The 15,818-nt window shown below is 47.1% G+C and overlaps 1 protein-coding gene and 1 long non-coding RNA gene across 14 annotated transcripts in view; one reads left to right on the plus strand and one right to left on the minus strand.

Moving 5' to 3' along the window:
• The window catches only part of poli (polymerase (DNA directed) iota), a 93,283-nt gene that overhangs the window by 7,547 nt on the left and 69,918 nt on the right, over positions 1 to 15,818 (plus strand). The window contains exon 2 of one of the 12 annotated variants that reach the window (XM_072252201.1): positions 1,509 to 4,541. The exons of the other annotated variants lie outside the window; for them this stretch is intronic. Within the exon in view, the coding sequence (XP_072108302.1) occupies positions 1,956 to 4,091 (2,136 nt within the window). The 5' untranslated portion in view covers positions 1,509 to 1,955 and the 3' untranslated portion in view covers positions 4,092 to 4,541. Of the gene's footprint in view, positions 1 to 1,508; positions 4,542 to 15,818 lie in introns of those variants that run through there. 12 annotated transcript variants of the gene reach the window in all.
• Positions 1 to 15,818, minus strand: part of LOC140194892 (uncharacterized) — a 59,247-nt gene that overhangs the window by 7,074 nt on the left and 36,355 nt on the right. The window lies entirely within an intron of this gene.

The following is a 15,818-nucleotide window of genomic DNA, read 5'->3' on the forward strand; positions in this document are numbered from 1 at the left end:
GTGCAAAAATGTTAAAATAAAAATAAACACGAAAATAAAAATACAAAAAGATGTTAGTTGAAAGCAGGAGTAAACAAACGGGTTTTGAGCTGAGCTTTAAAAGTGTCAACTGAGTCTGCATTCCTTATAGTGATAGCTATGAAGTTCCAGTCTAGTACGTAGTTCAAAAAAAAAGCCGACCTGCCAATTATCTTTTGAGGGGAATTATTTAAATTTAAGAGAGCGCCGGAAGAAGATTTGAGAGCTCGAACAGGATTATAAAACGAAAACGATTCGGTGATGTACTCCAGTCCCAGACCATTAAGAGCTTTAAAAACAAGTAAGAGAACTTTAAAATCAGTTCTAACCGGAAGCCCATGCAGAGTAGATGGGACGGGAGTGATATTCTCCCTCATCCTGGTTGTAGTTAAAAGTCTGGCAGTGCCGTTCTGAATGAGTTGATAGAAATAATTGAAAAAAAATGAATGTGCTGATTTAAAAACACAAAATCTTACAATGCCTGAACCCCACATTAGAATTTATTTTTAGTGATTCTACGGGGTAATCTGGTGAGGTGATAGCAGGATTTAAGTGTGTTTAATCATGTTGCTACTGATAAGGGTGATTTACCGTTTTGGGTCCTTGTACAAGAAAGGGACAATTAGTACAGTTTGGATCTGGGCATCTCGTGAATGGTTTCTAAGTTTTATGACATTCTACATTATAAATCTGGCTTCAGTACAGGGCCTTTTCCAAACTAGTCTTTGTGACTGGTCTCATTTATGACATTCTAAGACCATAAGGCCCAGGAGCAGAATTAGGCCATTGGACCCATCGGGTCTACTCCAGCATTTCGTCATGGCTGATTTATTATCCCCCTAAACTGCATTTTCGTGCTTTTGCCCCATAACCTTTGACTCCTTGCGTAATCAAGTATCTATCAATCTCTACTTTAAATTCATGGATTCTGTTGTATTTTTTTGCTCTACTGTGAATGCCTGCAAGAAATTGAATCTCCAGCAGTATATGGTGACATATACTGGACATACTATGTTAATGAATTTACTTTGAATTTTGAAATATGCCCAATGACTTGGCCTCCACAGCTGTCCGTGGTATTTAATACCACAGATTCACCACCCTCTGGCTGAAGAAATTCCTCCTCATCCCTGTTCTAAAGGGACTTGCTCGAATTCTGAGGCTGTGGCCTCTAGTCCTAGACTCCCCTATTATAGGAAACGGCCACATCACGTCCACTCTATATAGGCCTTTGAATACTCGAGAGGTTTCAATGAGATTGCCCCCCCCCACACATTCTTCCAAACTCTATTGAGTACAGCCCCAGAGGCCATCAAACACACCTGATATTATTCCCTTCATATCCAGCATCATTCTCATGAACCTCCTCTGGATTGTTGCCAATGCCAGCATATCCTTCCTTAGATATGGTGCCCAAAACTGCTCACAATATTTCAGATGTGGTTTGAGCTGTGCTTTCTAAAGCCTGAGCGTTATATCTTGTCCACTAGGTTTCAAGGTCTTGTCTGATTGGTTGAGCTGCCGGTGTTCTTCTCTGACCACCGCCTTCTGAGAGCCACCTGTCACTTACGGGAGGACCGGAAGGCAGGCAGGGGGACGTGGAAGCTGAACATAAAGCTGCTGACCCCAGAGAACATCGAGGAACTAGAGAGGGAGTACACAGCTTGGAGAACCTTGAAAGCCTTCTTTGATTCTCCGATTCACTGGTGGGAAGCCACCAAGGAGAACATCAAGAGGTTCTTCATCCGCAAGGGTATCCAGAAGGCAAGGCAGGAGCAGAGGGAACTGCGTAAACTCCAGACATCGTTGCAGCAACTTCTCCTTCTGCAGTCAAAGGGGGTGGATGTCAGGAGGAATTGAGAGAGGTGAAGGGCCGGCAAGCCCAGCACCTCGCCGTCGAATCCTCCAAGATCATCTTCCGATCAAGGGTCCAAACCATGGAGCAGGACAAGACGTGCTCACGCTTCTTCTTCCAAAAGGTGCACAGGGGGAACTCTGTGATCCACAACCTTAAGGAAGAGGACGGCTCAGTCGCGTCCTCGCAGACCGACATACTGAGGATCTGCAAGTCCTATGCTGGTCTGTACGACGAAAAGGCCACAGAATCCACAGCCTCCCGCAATTTCCTGTCGACTATCATGCAGGTCTTAGACGACGGCAAGCGGAAGAGTCTGGATCAGCCACTGACCCTGGACGAGCTGACAGGCTCCATCCGTTCCTTTGAGTCAAGTAAGACTCCCGGAAGCAACAGCTTACTGGCTGAGTTGTACTCGGCTCTGTGGAACTGGATGGGCCCAGACCTGCTGGAAGTGTACAATGCTATACTTCTGGCCGGCAGCATGTCAGAGTCCATGAGGACAGGCATCATCACCCTCATCTACAAGCAGAGGGGGGAAAGGGAGGATATTAGGAATTGGAGACCCATCTCTCTCCTGAATGTGGATTACAAGATCCTGTCCAAGGCTATCGCCAACAGGGCCAAGTCTGTTCTGGGACAGGTGATCCACCCAGACCAAACCTGTGCTGTACCGGGCAGGAAGATCTCAGACAGCCTCGCGCTGCTGAGGGACACCATCGCCTACGTGCAGGACAGTGGGGTGAATGCCTGCCTGGTCAGCTTGGACCAGGAGAAAGCCTTCAACAGGATATCGCACACGTACATGGCGGACGTGCTCTCCAAAATGGGATTTGGGGAGGGAATCCGGAATTGGATCAGACTGCTCTACACAGACATCTGTAGTGCAGTTCAGGTCAACGGGTGGGAAACAGACAACTTCCCCATCAGGTCTGGAGTCAGGCGGTGCTGCCCCCTCTCCCCTGTCTTGTTTGAGTGCTGCATTGAACCCTTTGCGGAAGCCATCAGGAGGGATGAGGGCATAAGAGGGGTGATGCTGCCAGGCAGTGGAGGGACCCAAGTGAAAACCTCCCTGTACATGGACGACGTCACGGTCTTCTGTTCTGATCCAAGGTCAGTTTGCAGGTTGATCAGCATCTGTGAACAATTTGAGCTAGCATCGGGAGCCAGGGTCGACTGCATGAAGAGCGAAGCCATGCTCTTCGGCAACTGGTCCAGCCAATCCAGCGTCCCCTTCACCATCAGGTCTGATCACGTGAGGGTGTTGGGGATCTGGTTCGGAGGGGCTGAGGCGTGCAACAAGAACTGGCAGGAGCGGACTGCCAAGGTGAAACAGAAACTGGGATTGTGGGGAGGGTGCTCCCTATCGATAACAGTCAAGAACCTGGTCATCAGGTGTGAGGTGCTCTCAGGGCTGCTGTACTTGGCGCAGGTCTGGCCTGTCCCCCGCTCCTACAGCTCGGAAATCACCCGAACTGTCTTCAGGTTTATCTGGGGATCGAGGATGAAGCGGGTCAGACAGACCATCATGCACAAGTCCTTGGACAATGGGGGCAAGAACGTCTCCAATGTCGCCCTCACCCTGATGGCCAGCTTCGTGTGTGGCTGCATCAGGTTGTGTGTAGAACCCAGGTATGTGAGCAGCAAGTACCACTATGTGCCCAGGTTCTACCTGTCACCCTGGCTACGAAGGATGGGTCTGGCCCCACTCCCGCGCAACGCCCCAGTCAGCTGGTCGTTGCCGCCATACCTGTCCTTCATAGAAAAGTTCTTCCAGGAGAACGCCTTTGACCACAGGGCCATCAGGCAGTGGTTGGCATGTAATGTCCTGCAAGCACTGCAGGAGAAGGACATGATGGACAGAGTGGGGTGGTTCCTTGAGCAGACTGTCCAGTTCATCTGGCAAAATGCCTCATCGCCAGATCTCACCTACAGGCACCAAGACCTCGCCTGGCTGGCAGTGAGAGGGGCCCTCCCTGTCAGATCCCTCCTGTACGCCCGGGACGTTGTCTCCGCACCCCGCTGCCCACGGGAGAACTGCAGTGAGGAGGAGTCTGTGACCCACCTCTTTGCACTCTGTCAGTTTGCAGAGAGGGTGTGGAGGAGGATGGACGGGCTAGTGTCACGTTTCATCCCTAGCAGCTGCGTAACAGAGGACTCTCTGATCTACGGGCTGTTTCCGGGGACGCACACGGAGACCAACATCCGGTGTTGCTAGCAGATCATCAACTCGGTGAAAGACGCTGTTTGGTCGGCCCGAAACTTGATGATCTACCAGCACATGGAGATGTCCGTGGGAGAATGCTGCCGACTGGCACATTCTCGGCTGCAGGAGTACGTGCTGAGGGACGCACTGAAACTTGGTGCAGCCACCGCAAGGGCCCGGTGGGGAAGGACCACAGTTTAGGGTTCTTCTCCGGCGGGAGTGGGAGGGGTCGGGTGGCGGGGAGTATACCCCTCAACAATGATGTGGAAAGATGAAACAACAGAGCGCCACATGGGTGGCTAAAAGTGTGGAAATGTAAAGCCTGTAATGGAAACGTGTAAAGGATTGAGAGTCATTGAATAGTTTATTGTACATAATTTTATTTTTGAATAAAGTATATTTTGAAATTTAAAAAAGCTGTCAATGTTCAGGCTTGGGTTACCTGGGAACACTCACAACACGCTGGAGGAATTCAGCAGGTCGGGCAGCATCTGTGGAAAAAGATCGGTCAACGTTTCGGGCCGGAACCCTTTGTTAGGACTGGTGGAGGGTTCCGGCCCGAAACGTCGACCGATCTTTTTCCACGGATGCTGCCTGACCTGCTGAGTTCCTCTATCATGTTATGAGTGTTGCTTTGACCCCAGCATCTGCAGATTATTTTGTGTTTTGGGTTACCTGGGGCTGTATACTGCAGCATTTGCAGTTACAACTACAGGCCCTAATGCACGGGAACCTTTTTGTCTTGCTAATATGTCACGTTAGTTTCTCATTGTAAAATTAGTTTGAATAGTCCTGTTAAAAATGCCACTTGATAGCGCAGGCAGGTATTATCTGTTTACTTAGTGGCTACACATGAGTCTACAACCAATGGGCTCAGTATTATTTATTTATATTTCCACAGTTTGTTGTCTTTGTTTATGTATAATTTCTCATTAGCTCTATTGTATTTTATTTCTCTGTAAACGTTTGCAAGAAAATGAATCTCAAGATTGGTGAGTACGGTGTTTGTCAATGTGGAGCGGAGAGCGAGTTTGTGAATCTGGTGGGAGCAAAGGACTGGGAACGATGAGGTTGGAGCGCTGTGGGAGAGGCGTGGGACAGAGTACCGTATACTTATTTGCTGCTCTGCAAGATTTACTCATCTCTGCGCTGAACTGCAACTAATAGGCTCCTGAATTGGCTGCAGTGATGACTGGCTTCGTGGCTGAGGACTCACTTCTGTGAACTTCAGTTCTGAATGTTGTTCGTTTACTTTTATTGTTTGCACGGTTTATTTCTTTCCCTGCACTCTGGGTACTTAATGGTCTTTTTAATGAGTTCTATTGGGTTTCTTTGTTTTGTGGCTGCCTGTTTAAGGAGATGAACCTCAAAACTGTATACAGTATACATATTTTGATAAATGTACTTTGAACTTTATTTTGACTTTGATAACTGCTTATTTGTACATCCGCAAGTCACTTCTGCTTTTATAGCAACCTATTCACTGAAGTAAAACATCACAGTCCACTCATTGAAGATGCAGAGAACATAGGAATTCAAGGGCAGATAGATCTAAGTAATGTGTGTCCAAACAATGACACAGTCAGAACTTGGCAGATGGGGTAATCATGTAGGAAAATGTATGATTCATTTTCCAAGGAGAAAAAACAACAGTAAAACAGACAATGGTGGAGCGACTCAGAATGAAAATCAGGTTTTTTATCGCTCTGTAATGTGACGTGAAATTTGTTGTTTTGCGGCAGCAGTATAGTGCAGGTGTGCCCTGGAGGCACTGCCTGGCTTGCCAGTCATGGAAGAGCTTGATGGAGGAGCTCGGCGAAGCCAACGACTGTCTCGCCAGTGGGAAAGCCCCAGGCAAAGATGGAATTCCCCCTGAATTCTTGAAGAGCAGGAAGCCTGCCTTGCTGCATCATCTACGCGAGCTTCTGTGACTTTGCTGGGAGAAAGGCCACCTCCCACAAGACATGCGAGATGCCGACATTGTCGCACTGTACAAGAACAAGGACAACCTTAGGGATTGTAACAACTACCGTGGCATCTCCCTGCTTGGCATTGTATGGGAAGTGTTCGCCCACATCGTCTTGGCATGACTTCAGAACCTTGCATCCATCCTACCCAGAGTCCCAGTGCAGGGTCAGAGCAGGCAGGTCTACAGTGGACATGATCTTCTCACTGCGCCAGCTTGCAGGGGAAGAGTCGAGAGCAGCAGAAGCCACTGTACACAGTCTTCATTGTTCTGACCAAGGCATTGACCCTTGTCCGCAGCAGACTCTTCAAATTCCTGCTAAAGATTGACTGCCCCCCAACACTGCACAGTATCATGTCGTCCTTATAAAAGGACATGCACAGCACTGTCTGTTTCAATACAGCAACTTCTCATGTCTTTCCTGTGAGTAGCGGAGTGAAACGAGGTTGTGTCCTGGCACCAACCCTCTTTGGAATCGTCTTCTCCATGCTCCTTCACTGTGTTTTCACAGACTGCACTGAAGGCATCTCCTTTCGCACAAGAGCTGACGGCAAGCTGCTCAACATCGCTCGCTTGCGCTCCAAGACCAAAGTTAGAACAGCCCTCGTCTGCGAGATGCTGTTTGCAGATGATGCAGCGTTGACGCCACACGCTGAATGCAAACTCCCAACAGCTGACTAACCATTTCTCCCATGGCTGCAAGGAACCGACAGTCCGAAGAAGACAAACTTCGTGGCCCAGGGTGCAGAATGTCCCCCAAACATCACCATTGATGTTTGCTGTCTCGATGTAGTCAACTCCTTCACCTATCCTGTGTCAGCCATCCCCAGTTCCTTGTCCTTCAAAGCAGAGGTGAACAGCAGGGTTGTCAATGGCCATGGCTAGACTGAACAAGAGAGTGTGGGACAACCGAGAGATGACAAAGATCAAGCTGCGTGTGTACCAGGTGTATGTGCTCAGCACACTCCTCTACGCCAGCGAGGCTTGGACACTATACATCAGCCAAGGGAAGAGACTAAACTCGTTCCACCTACGCTGCCTCAGGCAGATCTTGCACATCTCCTGGCAGAAGAGAATCACCAACACAGAGGTTCTACAGTGGACTGACACCTCCAGTATCCACGCACTACTCAGCTACAGACACCTCAGATGGTTGGGCCATGTCAGATGGGGGGACCAGGGACACATTCCCAAGGACATGCTGCGTGGCAAGCTGAGTGAGGGTTGCGGCCCGCGAGGAAGACCATGCCTCCACTACAGGGATGTCTGCAAGCGCGATATGAAGCTGGCAGGCATCGACCTCAACATGAGGAATCAGTTGAAGACCAGACAGCATGGGGGGACACAGTCAAAAGTGGTGCCCAGCAGGCTGAGATAGCAAGGGCCAGCATGCTGATCAAAAAGAGCCAGAAGAAAAGCCAGAGCTGCATTAGACAGAGCACCATCTGCGGCCACTGTGAAAGAGACCGCCACTCTGGAGTGGGGCTGTACAAATAGCCCCGAGTCTACCACCCCAAGAACCGTCAGAAAACGTGTCACGCGACCGTCTCCCGAGACGTACAGATGCCGACGATGGTGATAGTGCAGGTGTAAAATTACTCAGTGCCGACTTCAAGGTAACGTGGTGCGCTTTCAGAGAAGCTCTTCTGCACACCGCTGTTATAACACGTGGTTATCCGAGTTACTGTCGCCCTCCTGTCAGCTTGAACCAATCTCGTCTGCCCTCTCAAATTAACAAGGCATTTTCTCCCGCAGAACACTTGATGTTATTTTTTGCACCATCCTCTGTAAATTCTAGAGACGGCTGTGCATGAAAATTCCAGCAGATCAGCTGTTTTTGAGATACTCAAAGCAACCTGTCTAGCATCAACAATCGTTCCACAGTCAGTCACTTAAATCACATTACCTCCCCAACAACTGGACCTCTTGACCATGTCTGCGTGCTTTTATGGATTACGTTGCTGCCACATGATTGGCTCATTAGATTTTTGCATAAATGAACAGGTGTACAAGTGTAACTAGTAAGTGGCCACTGAGTGTAAAGTACAAAATAAATATGCAAGAACAAAGCAATAAAATTTAAAAGCAACTCCTCTTATTCCAATCACAAGCAAGAAAATCTGCAGATGCTGGAAATCCAAGCAACTCCTCCAGCATTTTGTGTGTGTTCCTTTTATTCCATCTGGGTAGCCTCCAACCTGATAGCATGAATATCGATTTCTCATTCTGATTTTAAAAACAATTCCCTTGCACCTCCCTCCTTCTATTCCCCACTCTGGCCCCTTGCCTCTTCTCATCTGCCTATCACCTCCTCGGTGCCCCCCCCTTCCCTTTTTTCCGATGGTCCACTCTCCTATCAGATTCCTTTCTCTCCAGCCCTTTACCTTTCCCACCCACCTGGCTTCACCTATCACCTACTAGCTACCCTCCTTCCTCTCTCCCCCCCCTCACCCTTTTTATTCTGGCATCTTCTCTCTTCATTTCTAATCCTGAAGAAGGGTCTCGGTCTGAAACATTGCTTTCTTATTCACTTCTATAGATGTTGCCTGATCTGTTGAGCTCCTCCACATTTTGTGTGTGTTGCTCTGGATTTTCAGCAGCTGCAGAATATCTTGTGATAATGAGGTGATCTTCATGTTGGGTGAGACAAGAACCAGCAGTCACAGGTTTAGAGTGAAAGATGAAATATTTAAGTGGAACCCGAGTGGGAGCCTCTTCATTCAGACAGTGGTGCGGCAGTGGAGCAAGCTGCCAGCAGAAGTGGTAGATGTGGGTTCAATTGTATCATTGATGAGGAGATTGGACAGGCACATGCATGAGAATGGAGGACCATGGTAAGGCTGCAGGTAGGTGGGGAGAGACAGAAGACCGGGCTGGTACTGACTAGATGGGCCAAAGGGCCCACCTCTGTGCTGTAGTGCTCTATGACTTTGCGTGTAATTGGAGCTATTAAAGAGAGAGAACAAAGGAGTATAGATAAATGCATGTATTGTTGGAAGATCAGGAAGTTCAGTCTGACCTAGTGAATCACTCGCATACATTATGTCATGAAATTGATTTTACAGCAGCAGTACAGTGCAATACATAAAAAGTACTAAAGGTTACAATTCAGACGTAATTACAAAAAGTGCAAAGATTGAGATCGTGTTCATGGACTGGGCAGCAATCTGATGGTGGAGGGGAAGAAGCTGTTCCTAAAACGTTGCGTGTGTCCTCTACTTGCTTGCAGGAAGTATGGCAACATCTCTACTTCAAGAAAGAACAAGCTTTCATAATGTAACACTTCGCATGTTATCCTGGTTTATGACACAGCCGGAACCATAAAAAAAATTGATAAACCGGTGGAAAGAGTTGGGAATCTCAAAAGACATCAGAACTACTGGGTGCTCCAAGTTCAAAGTAAATTTGTTGTCCAAGTGTGTATATATAAGGCCATTAAGGCATCTGTTAGTCTTAAGAGACCATGGATCGGTGCCTGGAATGTCTTCACTCTCCAGGGCAAGGTTGTGTGGAAGACCGGCAAGGTTGTATGGAAGACCCTCTCCACGACACTGATGTTGTCCTAGGGAAGAGCAAGGGCCGATACAGCTTGGCACCAGTGTCGTCGCAGAGCAGTGTGTGATTAAGTACCTTGCTCAAGGACACAACACGCTGCCTCGGCTGGGTCTCGAACTCATGACCTCCAGATCGCTAGTCCAATGCCTTAACCACTTGGCCAGTGCCCACGCACACATATATACACCATAAACGACCTTAAATTGGGGTGACATGGTAGCATACTGGTTAGCACAACGCTTTACTATACAGGCGACCCAGGTTCAATTCCCACCGCCGCCTGTAAAGAGATTGTACGTTCTCCCTGTGACCTCGTGGGTTTCCTCCAGATACTCCGGTTTCCTCCCACAGGCCAGAGGCATATTGGTTAGTAGGTAAGTTGTCCTGTAATTAGGCTAGGATTAAATCAGAGGTTGTTGGGCAGTCTGGCTCGAAGGGCCTTATCTGCGCTCTATTACAATAAATACATAAATAAAAATGTTGCACATGTAGTTATCTGCATCTACGTGCATGTGATTCTATTACAAGCAAGTTTTCCATACATTGACCTCACTGTACTTGTGCGTATGTCAATTAACTTGGTGCATCAAGCCCACAGACAGATAGCTTGATAAAGACTCAGTAGGCAAGTTGATCCAAACAGCTAAGGCAGGTGCCAGAATGATGGGCTGTTAAAATTGTCTGGGTAACTTAACCTCGAAAATTTTGATTTATTTTTAAACTGCTCTTTTGAATAATTACCACCTGCCCGAAGTCTGACAGAAATACTGAGGGCTGATGATATAGAAGCATAGAGTAAAAGGGCAGGCCCTTCAGCCCATCTAGTCCATGCTGACCTGGTCTTTTTTTCTTGTCCCATGCGCCTGCACTTGGACCACAGCCCTCCAAACCCCACCCATCCGTGTACTGATATAAACTTCTCTCAGCTGAGGCCTTGTCCACCACTTCCGCTGGCAGCTTGGACTGAATGACCTTAAGTCATAGGAGCAGAATTAGGCTATTTGGCCCATTGAGTCTGTTCCACCATGGCTGATTTAATATCCCTCGCAACCCTATTCTTTGACCTTTCCCCTATAAAATTTGATGCACCTTAAAAGTTCAGAGAAGTTTATTACCAAAGGTCCTTATGTCACCAACTCTGAAACTCATTTTCTTGTGGGCTTAATCAATCAATCCAATAATCATAACAGAACCCTTGAAAGACTGCATCCAACAGGGTAGACAACCAGTGTGCAAAGAATACAGATTGTGCAAATACGAAATGAAAGAAATAATAATAGTAAATAAATAAGTAATAAATATTGAGAACGTGAGAAGAAGAGTTCTTGAAAGTGAGTTCATAGGTTGTAGGAACAGTTCAGTGTTGAGGCAAGTGAAGTTATCCCCTCTGATTCAAGAGTGTGATGGTTCAGGGGTAATAACTGTTCCTCAACTTGGTTTTGTGGGTCCTGTGGCTGGTGTACTTTGTTTCTGATGACAGCAGCGAGAAGAGAGCATGGCCCAGGTGGTGGAGATCCCTGAAGATGGATGCTGCTTTACTGCAACAAAGCTTCATGCAGATGAGCTCAGTTGTGGGATTTTTTTGTAGGATTTTCCGTTCTCAAGGGCATTGGTGTTTCCACATCAGGATGTGATGCAACCAGTCAATATACCCTCCACCACACATCTGTAGAAGTCCCTCTAAGTTTCAGAATCACAAATCACCACACTCGTGCCACCCTCCGAGTGGAGAAGATCCCCTTCAGATTCCCGTTAAATATCTCACCTTTCCCCCTTAACCTATGACCTCTAGTTCTGGTCTCACCAAACCTGGGGAGATAAATGTTTAATCTCCTGATTTGATTTTAATTCTAGTGCAAGTATCATAGTGGCTAGTACAACATTTGCGGCCAGCAACTCTGATTCAATTCCTGCCGCAATTTGTACATTCTCCCGCTACGTTGACCGCTTGGGCTTTCTCCCACATTCAAAAGATTAGTAGGCTAAATTGTCACATGGGTGCATTGAACAACCTGAGCTCATATCCCTAAATTTAAAAAAAATCTCTCTAACACCAGGAAGGTTGAAATAAGGTCAGTTTTCCTTTACTTTGCTGGAGAGGCTAGGAGGAGGGCCTCCTCAGCACGTCCGGCCATCTGCCCTGCCTGTACGTTCCCTTTTTTATTGAGATACAGTGCATAGAATAGATCCTTCCAGCCCTTCGAGCTGTACCACCCACAATCCCCTAATATAATCCTAGCCCAATCACAGGACAATTTATAATCACCAATTAACTTGCGTCTCTGGACTGTGGGAGGAAACTGGAGCACCCGGAGGAAACCCATGTGGTCCTGGGGAAGGACGTACAAACTCCTTACAGGACAGTGGTGGGAATAGAACCCGGGTCACCTGTACTATAAAGTGTTGTGCTAACCACAAAGCTACTGTGCTGCCTGTGCATGTCTTCTGGGTCAGACTATGAATTAAATTTACTTAGGCCTCACTCTGAGGAGTAGGGTTGCCAATTGTCCCGTATTAGCCAGGACATCCCGTATATTGGGCTAAATTGGTTTGTCCCATACGGGACCGCCCTTGTCCCGTATTTCCCCCTGCTAAGGTAGAGCGTTCCTATGAAGCAACACACATAAAAATTGCTGGTGAACGCATCAGGAATAGGTACAACCTGGCCTGCTGCTTTCACCAGCAATTTTTATGTGTGTTGCTTGAAATTCCAGCATTTGCAGATTTCCTCGTGTTTGCGTTCCTATGAAACCGTTCTTAAGTCGAAATGGCGTAAAGCGAAGAAGTAATTACCATTAATTTATATGGGAAAAATTTTTGAGCATTCCCAGACCCAAAAGATAACCTACCAACTCATACCAACTAGCACATAAAACCCAAAATAACACTAAATATAAAAATAAATATAACACTAAATATATATTTTACTATATATAGTAAAAGCAGGAATGATATGATAAATACACAGCCGATATAAAGTAGAAATAATGTATCTACAGTGTAGTTTCGCTTAACAGAATCGGGAAGACTTAGCCAAAACTGATTTGTAGAAAAAAAGTCAGCATGTAAACGTATGCACATGTCACGTATGCACACGACACATATGCACACGTCACGAATGCGCACACAGGTGCCCGCACAAGGCTTCATGGTCATGGTAGTCTTTCTCGGGGTAAACACAAGTGTCCCGTATTTGACTGCTACTTTTGTCCCTTATTTGGGAGTGAGAAAGTTGGTAACCCTACTGAAGAGGCCATACACCAGAGGGCGCCAGGGGTTGATTTGATGCACCAGCTTCCTCTGAACACTGACTGCCTGTTATACTGCTGGTGTTTTCGGGCAGTAATGACGGTCCTCAATCTCTGGCAGTGTTCAGGGCTTCCTTCATCATGTCAGTAGCCTCCTCTTGGTTTTCAGTACTGTCAGTCATACAGGTCACAGGTGGAGTTTCAGGAATACTGTCACACTCAGGTGTAGAAGGACTTTTCATTGCTGTTTCCACAACAATTTTGTTTTGCCAGTCATGATTGTTAGCCCGGAGTTAAACTCCCCAAAACTGGAGAACTGTGGACCACTTTTAATCCAGTCTCTGCCTTTTGACCTGCTTGGCATGGATGACAGTACCAAAAGCCAAAGAATAAAGCCCTGACTGCAGCCACATAGTTCTCCTGGTCATTGAGGTACGCAAGCCTCCAAACCTCGACAAAATTGTGGTCTTCTTGGAGGTTCTTCTGAATGACAGGGTGCAAATGTAGGCTTTTCCTTGGGTGGCTAAAATGTGGCAGGATATGAATAGTAGACAGTACCACTCCCATCCCAACTTTCGCAAAGGACGTTACTGAGAATCAACTTGCATTTGTTCTTCGAAGGGATTTTATGACAACATTGAAAAGGCTTACTACCCAAATCAGTCACGTCATTCACTGGTATGAAGGACCTGCCTTTTGTCACGATGACAAGGGCTGAACCCGGGTGTGGAGAAACGACAGACTCTGGTGAAGCCTGAACCAGGTACGGAGATGTGGCAGACTTTGTCACGATGACAAGGGCTGAACCCAGGTGTGGAGAAGCGTCAGACTCTGTCATGGTGACAAAGACTGGACCCAGGTGTGGAGGAATGGCTGACTCCCATGTAGAGGTGGAAACAAGAGGTTAAGTTTAGAAATACCAACAGAGCATCAGAGGCGCGATCAAATGACACTGCAAAGCAAATCTTTCTCTACACACAAGGGCTATGCCAAGAGCACGAAACAGGAATCCACTTTAAATAGTCATGGAGTATGGAAAACCCATGCCAGTCACAACTAACTTGACAAGGTGAAAATGAAAGCACAAGAGTTTAAAGACTCTAGTTAAGACAACAATTAGTAAATGCAAATGTTCGAGAAACCTTGAGGTCCGACCTCTCTAGCAAGCCGCATGGACCCGCAGGGCTCACGGCACTTTTCTACAGGATGAATAGTTGTCTCTGGTATTCAAGGATTGTTATTGATATTGGTTTATTATTGTCACACACTGAGGTGCAGAGAAAAGCTTGTCTTGAATGCTATCCATACAGATCAAATTATTCTACGGGACATGGGTAGGTACCGGAGCTAGAGCAAGGTAAAGCAATCAATGCAGAATGAAGTGTACAAGCTACAGAGAAAGTGCAGTGCAGGTAGACAATAAGGTACAAGATCATAATGAGGTAGATTGTGAGGTGAAGAGTTCATCTTATTGTACTAGTTATAATAGTCTTATAACAGTGAGATAGAAGTTGTCCTTGAGCATGGTGCTATGTGCTTTCAGGCTTTTGTATCTTCTGCCCAATGGGAGAGGGGAGGGAATGCCCAGGCTGGGTGTGAAGGCACATTCCGTGGGCCAAATACACTGGAATGCTGGAAATCCAGAGCAACACACTCAAAATGCTGGAGGAAATCAGCAGGTTAGGCAGCATCTATGGAGAAGAGTAAACAGTTGACGTTTTGCGATGAGACCCTTCATCAGGACTGGAAAGGAAGGGCGAAGGACTCAGACTAAGAAGGTGGGGGCAGGGGAGGAAGTAGTACAAGGTGGCAGGTGATAGGTGAAACCGGGAAGAGGGGTGGTGAACTAAAGAACTGGGAAGTTGATTGATGAAAGAGATAAAGGGCTGGAGAAGGGGGAATCTGACAAGAGAGGACAAAAGACCATGGAAAAGGGGGAGGAGCACGTAAGAGGTGATGGGCAGATAAGTTGAGGGGGGAAACAGGAATGGGGAATGGTGAAGGAGAAGAGGGGAGGAGACAGTTAGATGATTAGATTAGATTATGAGGTCACACAGTCCTCTTTTATTGTCATTTAGTAAGGCATACATTAAGAAATGATACAATATTCCTCCGGTGTGATATCACAGAAACACAGGACAGATTAAGACTGAAAAACCACATAATTATAACATATAGTTACAACAGTGCAACAATACCATAACTTGAAGAACAGGCTATGGCACAGTAAAAAAAGAAGTTCAAAGTCTCTCGAAAGTCCCACATCTCACGCCGACGGGAGAAGGAAGAAAACTCTCCCTGCCGTGCTCGACCACAGTCCGACTCTGAGTCGTCCGAAAACTTCGAGCTCTGATCAGCCCTCCGACACCGAGTGCTGAGCACCTTCTCTATCCGAACGCTTCGACCTCCGCCTCGGTTGCCAGCAGCAGGCAAAGCCGGGGATTTTGTGGCCTTCCCTCCGGAGATTCTCGATTGCACAGTAGCAGCGGCAGCGAACCAGACATTTCAGAAATTTCTCCAGATGTTTCTTTGCTTCTCACGTCTGTCTTCATCAAATCAGAATTGTGCACGGCGTCCTACTTACAGATACGATATCATTTCACCGGAGAGCTGCGCACGCTGCGTCGTGCTGCGATCTTCTCCTCCCGCCTTTACAGTTACAGTAAGTTCAAGCAATTGGTGTTCATGCCTTCGGGTTGGAGGCTACCCAGATGGAATATAAGGTGTTTCTCCTCCAACCTGAGTGTGGCCTTCTCAACAGTAGAGGAGGCCATGGACTGACATCTTAGAATGGGAATGGGAAGTAGAATTGAAATGACTGGTCACTGGGAAATCCTGCTTTTTGTGGTGGACGGAGTGAAGGTGCTCGAAGTGGTCTCTCAATCTACGTTGGGTCTCACCTATGTACAGGAGGCCCCACCTGGAGCGCCGGATGCAGTAGATGACCCCAACAGACTTGCAGGAGAACTG

This window comes from Mobula birostris, chromosome 3 (genome assembly GCF_030028105.1).
Source record: "Mobula birostris isolate sMobBir1 chromosome 3, sMobBir1.hap1, whole genome shotgun sequence".
In the NCBI taxonomy this organism is placed as follows: Eukaryota; Metazoa; Chordata; class Chondrichthyes; order Myliobatiformes; family Myliobatidae; genus Mobula; species Mobula birostris.